Source organism: Lactuca sativa, chromosome 4 (assembly GCF_002870075.4).
Source record: "Lactuca sativa cultivar Salinas chromosome 4, Lsat_Salinas_v11, whole genome shotgun sequence".
Classification (NCBI taxonomy): domain Eukaryota; kingdom Viridiplantae; phylum Streptophyta; class Magnoliopsida; order Asterales; family Asteraceae; genus Lactuca; species Lactuca sativa.
In genome coordinates, this window is record NC_056626.2 from 391761332 (window position 1) to 391771996 (window position 10665).

Consider the following 10665-nt stretch of genomic DNA (forward strand, 5'->3'; position numbering starts at 1 on the left):
TATTACCTTATTTATATACTGAAAGTTTAAATGGAAATACTTTTACACACTCGAAGGATTTAACTTACAAATGCTCAATTATGGAAATATAGGATTTTCTAGGGATTTTCTGCTATCCATAAACATTAATTACAACTTTTACATTACATGATTGTAACTACTTTTATACAAGCAACAACACTAAATTCTTATGAACTCACTAGCTTTATGCTGATACTCGTTTTCAAAATAACTTGTATCCTCAGGTCAAAGATAGACAGGTACTGGTGCAGCTTTTGAGAAGATGGAGCATATACAAGATTCATCTTTTATTTTGTTTATACTTTTGGTGTCTATTAACTGTGCAGATGACGTTTGTAATTATAATCACTATACTAAAGAAATGGTTGTTGTTGCTTGTTTTTACTATTATGCAATTGTTATGATACTGTACATGACGTTCTCCACCCCAGAACGTATTCCGCCATTCTCGGTTTGGGGTGTGACATCATGTTTGATGCAAATCAAAAGTATAAACAGTAGAATATAAGCTTTACAACATTTATTCATATCTACAGGCCTATAATCCGTAACCCCTCATCCAAACATCATATCTATGCTCGAGTGCCACTACCTGTAATACAAGACACTGAGTGAGTCAGGCTTGGGAGCCTGGTGAGCACATGGGGTTTTCAACCCACAATAAATAAGCTTATTAATTTCATCAACCAATAATAACCTGATTACCCGTTCCCGTTATCCTCACTTTACGTCCCTAAAACACCTATCATAAGGGACATAGCCTAAGGATCATCATCGGGATGGACACTACTGCCAAGGGGGTTCCTCAGCAATAAATGTCCTTACGGAAACCATGATGGGAATGGAGTACACCGGTGAACACATTGTTCACAAACACCTACAGGTTGCGAGCCTGCTAGTGTTCCACTGGACTGTCTCGAAAAATCCGTGGTCATCATTTATACTCCGCTAAATGACTGGAAACATCGTCAACATCGAGGCCTCTCATCATTTTATTTCATCACACCCAACTATTACATCTACCCATGTTTTACCCAACACATTTTGTAGATATAAAATACATATACAATTTAAATCATTTAAAACATGTATAAAATCTTTCATCCAGCATAGACAACAAGTAATCAGACAATATGCACACATAGCACGTAATTTATATAAAATACTTCATATCTATGTGTAAGATGAAAGTAACTATTCACTCACTTGTTAAGGTGGTGGTTCCGAACTTAGACAACGCTTCGCTTCTATTAATTTATTTTCTTTCGATGAAACCTAATATTATTATCACTAGATTTTAGTCTAATATTCATTGCAACTAATTATTAGTTAAGATTCATCATTAACTCAGAGTCAACTTCATGCTCTATCAAGTAAGGATCAGCCAGACATGATAGTTAGGAGGCAGGACCATTTCGACATATAGTTTTTCTAAAATCCAACAACCAAACCCAACGTGACCATTCTAGACACCTCTCACATAAGTAGTTCAATCAGTATAACGACTTTGAATCACTGATAAATGTTATTTATAGGTTAATAATAACGATATTATATTTATATAAGCTATATTTAAAGTATGGTAGGCGTATCTTACTTACAACAGGTTCTTATTAAAAACCGGGCTTCGCTGGAGCAGCATTTCCGAGCCAAAAAGTTCTTTTTTTTTCGGAGCCTTCGGGAGCTAGGGGTACCGTAGGCTTTTTTTTTTGGGGGGGGGGTTTAAGGGGCTAGATAGATAGATAGATAGATAGATAGATAGAGAGAGAGAGAGAGAGAGAGAGAGAGAGAGAGAGAGAGAGAGAAGAGAGAGAGAGAGAGAGAGAGAGAGAGAGAGAGAGAGAGAGAGAGAAAGAGTATATAGAGAAAAAGAAGTGATGGAAGGAGTGAATTTGCTGGCTACCCTCACTGCCCTTTTATAGGCGTGTGAGGCCTCAGTACGTTGGCCATAGTTCCGAGGTACGCTAGGCGTAAGGTGAGTTCGTACGGCACGTGTCGCAAGGCTGTTGGGTCATCATGGCTCATTGTTGACCGAGGAAAATGATTTCGATGGGCGTACCGAGCTCGGATGCGGGGCGTACACGTTACACTGGGCTTAGTCCTCGCACCAACCGTCGCCATCCGAAGCGAGGCCGTGGGCAACAAGCAACGCTCCAGATTCGGCCACGTCATCAAATCTCGCACGCTCGAATCCCGACTTTAAAAATTCATAACTTTCGTATACGAGCTCCGTTTTTGACGTTCTTTATATCCATGCATAGGCAGGATCGTACTCTACAACTTTGGTTTAGATTCCGTCGGCTAATTTTGACTTTATTTTTAAAGTTATATTTTTAACAGACTGGGACAAGAATAGTTCGTTAAAAATTCATAACTTTTTCATCCGACGTCCGTTTTTGTTTGTCCTTTTACCGCTACGCTTTCATTACTGAGACCTTCCATTCTCATTTAGGTTGTGTTGACTAAAAATCGTCCGATCTTATATTCGAACTTCGGGCTGTGTACTGTTAATCTGAAACTTAGAAAAATTATAACTTCCTTATACGAAGTCAGATTTAGGCATTCTTTTTATGCATGCTCTCGGTTTAACGTATGCTACAAATTTCGTTTTGATTGCTAAGGCTAAAAAGCAATCTATCGTAATTTCATTATTTACGTTACGCAGTGTCGTGCCGGTTATGTCGCGAAACTTCAACGGGCCATAACTTCTTCGTTATAACTCGGATTTTGGTGTTCTTTATATGTACGGAACCCTTGTGACATATTCTACAACTTGGTTAAAATTATTTACTCTAAATAATCTTTTGTTGAAAAATCGTTTTCAACACTTATTGTCTTTAAATTGACTAGCCCGAATTTACGGGCGTCACATGTTCGTTGCTCGTTAAATGTATAACGGATGATATAAGATGCCACTAAATGGTTACAAAAAATGGACTATATGTATAGTGAAACGAAATTTGACCGGTAGGGTCAAGTTTGGAAATGAATAATACTCCATATTCGAAGTAATATTTCATATTTAAAGTAATACTATATATTTCTACATCAAACAAAGTGAAATTGGAGAGGTATTGAATGGGAAATAGAGCAAATAAAAATAAGATATGAAGGTTGGTTGAAAATGCTCTAAGAAATACATCTCATCGAACTAAGCAATCGATCATCGACAAAGGACACACCGAATATAAGGCCAAAAATAAAAAGTTATCGACAAAAACTGTCTATAAAAACACAATGTTTGTGTAAAACCATAAAAAATACTCTAAAATCCAATATTTAGAGATAGTAAACAAATTATCAGAAAATTATAGATAAAACAAAATATAATTTCACACATTAAATTAAGTATTTACTAGCTTCTCAAGAAAAAAACAAAATCCTACAAATGTATTATTTTAATTAAACTAACTTGTAACTTTTTGTAAAAAATTACACCATATTTTCACATATATATATATACACATGGGCAGTATGTGACAAAGATTGAAGACGGAGACATTCACCAACTCCCACTGGCCCAGCTCAAGAATCTGCAAACGAAAATTGGGGGCATAATTTCATCTGATTTACTTACTATTAACTAATCAGTTGATATTAAATTCATCAACTTTTGCTTCAATTCATTTCATTTATGCGAAATTTCGATCCCTTTTAGTTAATTTCATCCCCTTTGACATTATCCCACCTCCAATCGGAACATTTCGTGTTCTTCCAAAGAAAGTTCACAAACTACTTTACTTCTTTCTGCTAAAAGTTACACAGATTTTCTTCTCGCGAACTCGGATTATTACACAGTGGGTAAAAGGAAGAACCCCTTCTCTTATTTGCCATTCAGTGAGTGACTCAGTGTTCAGAAAATCGTTTATAGCTGACACCATTGTCTCATTATCGCAATGCGAGAAGAAAAATTGGGGTTTTGGTCATGATTTCGAAGGTTTTTGTTGACCCATTTCATCATTTCGGCTTGTGGGTCTTTTAAAATCCGATCTTGCTCACTCCTCGTGCTTGCTTTTCTGGTCAAAGATTGTAATGGTAAGTATTAATTTACTAATTTCTCTCTTTATCTCGTGTACCTTTCTAAACAAGTGACTTTCGCTTTCGCGTCTTTATGTAAAAAGTCGAGTGAAATTAGTAGCGATTTCGTGTATGATTTGCAGAGATGAGTTTCGAGAGTAGCATGGCTGAACTTGGAGTAGTAACTTGTACCCATAAGAGTTCGAAAAGGTATCCACCATTTTTTTTCCCTTTTTTTTCCTTTAAACATGTTCATTAATTTTCGACTTCTGTTGTATGACATTGATTGATTTCTCGAACTGGAAATCGCTTCCGAAGTGGGTTTCCGACCAAAAAAAGAATCTAACATTTTATCGACGTTTTTAATCTTCAAACATTATCATTTTCTGTTTGAAATCAAGAGGTTAAACAATGGATACTTATAAACACTGTGAAATCTTGGATCTTAGCAGCTTTCCAGGAAAAAATGGAGTTGAAGAAGATAACCAGAAGACAAAAAGTTCTACAAATTCGGATAATAACAATCACTTGCCTAATGCAGAAATCCAAAATTCATTGAGAAACGAGGTAATAAAATAATCATTTTTTTATTTTATTTTTTCCCTCTAAATATCACATTTTCAAGAAACATTAATCCATTTTGTTTGAATTTTTATTTCAGATATTACAGCTTGAAAAAAGATTACAAGATCAAGTTGCTGTTCGTGGTGCTTTAGAACAAGCTTTGGGTTATCGATCATCTTCCCTTGAAATCACAAATCAAGCCTTAATCCCAAAAGTAATTAATTATTAACTTTCTAAATGTTTTTAACATAAAGATTAAGTTTCCAAATAGTTTTTTTTTACCATAATTGCAGCCTGCAACAGAGCTTATTAAAGACATTGCAGTTTTAGAATATGAAGTTTCACATTTGGAGCAATATCTTTTGTCATTATATCGAAAAGCATTTGATCAACAAATTTCATGTCCATATGATGATGAAGCTTCAAAATCACCATTAATGATTACTCCAAGAGGCAAATATGTTGAAACTTGCAGAAATGATATCTCTTTGAAACTCCAAGATGCAAATCACAATAACAATAGAGGCGTTGAAGTCAAAGAAGAAGAAGAAGAAGAAGATATAGTTTTAGATTCTGGTGTTCATCGTTGTCACTCTTCATTATCTCATCAGTCAATTGAAAATCCCATAAATACCCTTGGTAAAGAGCTTCGAGCATGTCACTCACAACCACTTTCCATGATGGAGGTAATCATTTTACAACGTTTTTTATACCCTAAATCCTATCTTAGCATTCTACTTTCACTAATGAACATATGACATTATGCCCTATTTCAGATTGAAACTAAATCTCTAATATGTTAAGATTTGGAGGGAAACTTATAATGAATTTGAATTCGTATGTTTATATGCATTACATGTGGAATAATAGTTTTAATATAGTTAGTTTGGCTAGTTATATAATTAGTCTGATTAATTAGTCCTGGATACCATGTATTAGAGACTGTATTATGTATTAGAGACTGATGAATTAGGTTGTGTTTGGCAAGCCACAACTAGCTGATAAGCTAGCTTATTTTTCGAGCTTTTTTAAATTGTATGTTTTGCAAACCAAAAAGTAGTTGAAAAACTATCTTTTTAAAAAGCTACTTGGAATACTTTTTCAGGAGCTTTTTAAAATTTTTCCGAATACACCCTTAATTAATTATAAAAAAAACATATTCTTTTGAATGTCGTTTTATGTCATTTTATATCTCCCGGCTAGCTTATCAGCTAGTTTTTACCAAACGTCATTTTTTATCCGCTATCAACTAGCTTTTCAACTACCAGCTAACTTTTCAGCTAGTCTACCAAACATAGCCTTAGTCCCATCTATTATTTGGGAATGATTTTCTTATGTGAAACTTATTGTGAATTAAAATTGTACGATTTATATGCAGTATGCACAAAATAATTCATCAAACATAATTAGTCTGGCTGAGCATCTTGGAACTAGGATTTGTGATCATGTTCCCGAAACACCAAACAAGCTCTCAGAGGATATAATCAAGTGCATGTCGGCTATATATTGCAAGCTTGCGGACCCACCTCTTGCAAATCATGGGATTTTATCTCCTACTTCATCATTGTCATCAATGGGGGCATTTTCGCCAAAAGACCATTCAGACATGTTGTGGAGCCCGGGGTTTAAAAGGGTATCATCGTCTTTTGATGTGAGATTAGATAACCCTTTTCATGTTCAAGGTCTTAAAGAGTTTAGTGGACCTTATAGTACAATGGTGGAGATTCAATGTATTTATAGAGATGGACAAAAGTTAGGTGATATTGAAGATATGTTGCAAAATTTCAGGTAATAAGATAAGAATTAAGAATTTAAGATTAAGAAATTAATACTTTTTTGTGTTTATTTGAATTAATGTGTGTTGACTTATTGTAGGTTGCTTGTTTCCCGATTAGAAGAGGTGGATCCTAGAAAATTGAAGCATGAGGAGAAGTTAGCATTTTGGATTAATGTACATAATGCATTGGTGATGCATGTATGTATATGAATCTCATAAATTTATTTTTATTCTTTTCTTTTTTGCCAATTTATTTTAGAAAAGAATCATTAAAATCATTGGTTCATGTGTTTACAGGCGGTTTTGGCTTATGGGATTCCACAAAACAACATAAAGAGAGTCTTTTTGCTATTAAAAGTGAGTGAAACACTTGTTCTTTGAATATTTTTGGGTCAAACTTTAAAGGGTCTTTATGGGTTTGGTTTAAAGATCAATCTTTGATATGAATCTTGAAAAAGTTGGTATTTTTATGTTTGTTGCAGGCTGCTTAAAAGTTAAAAACTTGATATGAATCTTAGAAAAAGATTGCATTTTTTTTTTCAAATTTGTTTTAGGCTGCATAGAATTTGAAATCTTGATATGGATCTTGGAAAAGTTGGTATTTTTATTTTTGTTTCAGGCTGCTTAGAAATTAAAATCTTGGATGTGAATCTTGAAAAAGATTGCATTTTTATGGTTGTCTTAGGCTGTTTATAAACTTGATATGATTTTTAAAAAGGGGAAATTAAAAAAAAAACATTACATTTTGGGCAATTTTGCAGTTTTATTCACTTATACTTTATTTCTTCCAATCAAACATTAAAATTATAAGTAAATAAAACTGCAAAATTACCCAAAAAAAAACATCATATTTTTTCGGTCAAAATGGTGAATTTGGAAAAATGTCTGAAAACTTTTATGGTTTGATTGGAAAAAAAGAAAGTTTTATTGGTTAAACCATAAAACAGCCCAAAATATACTATCTTTTTTTTTTTTTCTTTGAATCTTGAAAAAGTTCACATATTTTTTTTTTCATATATTTTTGCAGGCTGCATATAATGTTGGGGGTCATGTGGTAAGTGCAGATGTGATCCAAAATTCAATCCTCGGATGCAAAATGTGTCGTTCTGGGCAGGTATTATTTATAATTATATATTAAACTCAACATATGCTTAAAACATTTTTCATTTCTTTTTTTTTTAAATAAATAAAAAAAAAAACTAATATTACTTTATTTATTTGTGTAGTGGCTTCGATTGTTATTATCTTCAAGAAAAAAGTTCAAATCGGGAGATGCACGGCAAGATTACGCAATTGACCATCCCGAACCTCTTTTGCATTTCGCACTTTCTTCAGGATGCCACTCGGATCCCGCAGTATGTATTTTTCATTCATTCATTTATTATTATTATTATTATTATTATTATTATTATTATTATTATCATTGTACTTTTGATTGTTTTCTTATTAAGGCATTGTTATAGTTGTCAAACTTGTACGAGTCAAGTCAATTTATACCCTAAAAGAGTCGACTCGGTTGAGTCTACTTTCATTTCTTTCTATGCCACATCGTATTTTGAAAAAAAATTCCCAATTATAGCATTGTACTTTTATTTATTTATTTTTTCTTCTTAGGACTTTAGAAAATTATAATAGGAAGAACTATTACTCTTGTAGAGAAAAAGTCAAAGGGTTAGTTTTCGTAGCTGCAACGTGGGAGTTTTAATTCCAATCTGGATTGGGCCTACACTAGGCTCTTTTGCCAGTCATCTGACACTGTGTACCTGATTTACCTCTCACATGATGCTTCTTTGGGTTGGAAGAATATCTGTTTTGCAAAATAGGAAGAAATGAAAGTAGAATGATTTATTAAACAAATCTATGAAAGTAGATTGTTGTTTCTTGCATTTAAGCCAATAATGAATAATCTATTAACAAGATACAAATCTTGAAACAATATAAACTCATTTTGTTGTTTGTTGTTTTTACAAGGTTCGTATCTACACCCCGAAACGAGTGATCCAAGAACTTGAAGTTGCAAAAGAAGAATTTGTGAGGGCTACATTTGGTGTAAGGAAGGATCATAGGATTCTTTTACCAAAAATGGTTGAAAGTTTTGCAAAAGATTCGGGATTATGTGAAGGTGGTGTGATGGAGATGATCCAAATGTGTTTACCAGAATCGATTAGGAAGAACATCAAGAAACATCAAATGGTGAAATCAAGAAAGATGATTGAATGGGTTCCTCATAATTTTGGGTTTAGGTATCTTATTTGTAAGGATCTTGTGAGGTGATTGTTAATGCTATATTTTTTTTTTTTACTTTTATTTTTGTAATGTATGTAAATGAAAATAGATGACCAAAAACGTATCCATTATGTATTTTTTCATGAGATGCATTAGTTATGGTCATTCATGAGATCCATTATGTATTTTATTTTTGTGAAAGAACCAAAAACCAATTTTTGAAAAATCAAAATTGTAAGTTAAAACCAAAGTGCAAAACATTTTAAAGAAAAGGCTACATGAAAGAATAGAATTGTAATGATTTGTTCATTTTAACATTCTACATTTATTTCTTGTCATTATAGTAATCTATTTTGCAAAATAAACCAAATTAGGGAAAATAATTTTCATTAGGTGGTTCTTTATTATACAATATAGTGTATACTCATAAAATAATTAGATATTTTTAAAAATAAAAATATATTGTTATTTTCGTAATTTAATTTGGACCAAACTTTTCCATCCCTACCCATGACTCATCATCATTGTCCCCACTATGTTGTTACCTCCTGTGTAGTCACCATCATCTTTGTAACCTTTGTTTGTTTGTTTTTTATTTATTTAAATTATGAACTTAGGATTATATATATATATATATATATATATATATATATATATATATATATATATATATATATATATATATATATAATGTACATTTTAAGCATCAAACACATACAAAACAAAGAAGGTACAAAGAAGCTACCCCACGTGATATGTTTAAGAATATTTAGCAAGTAAAATGAATTTACAAGTAAAATACATGTGTTATATATATATATATATATATATATATATATATATATATATATATATATATATATATATATATATATATATATATATATATATACACACACACTAGACGTTAACCCGCACCAAGCGACGGGTGTGACAATGATGGTTGAATGCTGAAAGATGAATTAAACCCTAGAAATGGAAACGTCAGCAATATATATCCAAGATTTGTGAACAGAAATTGCGAGATTTGGGGAAATACAGAGATAAGGAATGAACCGGGTCAAAATAGCCTAAGAATAGGGGATAAGAGATTTGACATTTTCAATTGTTGACCATATGTACTCTACTCTTTTGGTAATGCATAAATTGATTGTACAAATGCATTGTATGTTTGTACGACTTAAAATTCAGCATTTGACCAAAATTGCTTTATATATATATATATATATATATATATATATATATATATATATATATATATATATATATATATATATATATATATATATATATGGGAAAAGTGAATACCCTTAAGGGTATATAAGCTTAGATACCTAAACTCACCATATTACATCGTTTGGTATCAAATATAATCATTGTAATTGTCCAATGTTTTTATAATTCAACTTCTAACTTGAATTACTTCAAAGATTTTTATAAATTTCATATTTATCTTCCTCTTACATAATTATCATTTTCAACAATAATATATATAGCCTAGTAAGTGTTCGACAAAAAGATGTAATGTAAGAGAAAGATAATAGCGAAAATTTAAAAATACTGAATATAAATCAAGTTAAGGATTGAAGTTTAACAATATTATAATGAATATATCAAACAAAACGATGTTTTATTATGAGTTTGGGTACCTAAGCTTATATACCCTTAAGGGTATATTCACTTTTTCCTATATATATATATATATATATATATATATATATATATATATATATATATATATATATATATATATATATATATATATATATATATATATATATATATAGGGTGATGTTCAATAGAGAACCATAATTAACCAAGGAACCAATCTTTTTTTTCAACTTTTAGAACTTATCTTTTATCAAAAAAAAAAAAAAAAACTAAAAATACAGAAATTCATAACTTTTTATCCTTTTTCCAAAGATATAAAATTCGATTTTTTTTACGTCAAATTCACAATGTGAATCTTCGAAAATTCACAACGTAAATCCGAAAAATATTTTTCACATTCACAATGTTAATATATGAATTTAAATATTTTTAGATTTTTTTTTTATAAA

General features: G+C 31.4%; 1 protein-coding gene across 2 annotated transcripts; it reads left to right on the top strand.

Annotated features, from left to right (window-relative positions):
- The first annotated feature begins 3508 nt into the window (after positions 1 to 3508).
- Positions 3509 to 8790, top strand: LOC111892465 (uncharacterized). Of its 2 annotated transcripts, none has more exons than XM_023888503.2 (11): positions 3509 to 4056; positions 4182 to 4248; positions 4488 to 4605; positions 4700 to 4816; positions 4896 to 5288; positions 5981 to 6390; positions 6478 to 6577; positions 6677 to 6736; positions 7407 to 7493; positions 7606 to 7734; positions 8351 to 8790. In XM_023888503.2, exons 2-11 carry the CDS (start codon positions 4184 to 4186, stop codon positions 8651 to 8653), a joined length of 1782 nt encoding a protein of 593 aa, XP_023744271.1. In that variant the 5' UTR covers positions 3509 to 4056; positions 4182 to 4183; the 3' UTR covers positions 8654 to 8790. The 2 variants fall into 2 exon arrangements, with proteins under 2 accessions (XP_023744271.1, XP_023744272.1); XM_023888504.2 differs by having other exon boundaries at positions 4491 to 4605.
- Positions 8791 to 10665: the final 1875 nt, after the last annotated feature.

Bases quoted from the DNA above. Each gene is read 5' to 3' on its own strand.
- LOC111892465 (XM_023888503.2), top strand. From the start codon at position 4,184: ATGAGTTTCGAGAGTAGCATGGCTGAACTTGGAGTAGTAACTTGTACC. The intron at 5,289-5,980 runs GTAATCATTTTA...ATTTATATGCAG, and splicing joins AACCACTTTCCATGATGGAG to TATGCACAAAATAATTCATC. The intron at 6,578-6,676 runs GTATGTATATGA...ATGTGTTTACAG, and splicing joins ATAATGCATTGGTGATGCAT to GCGGTTTTGGCTTATGGGAT.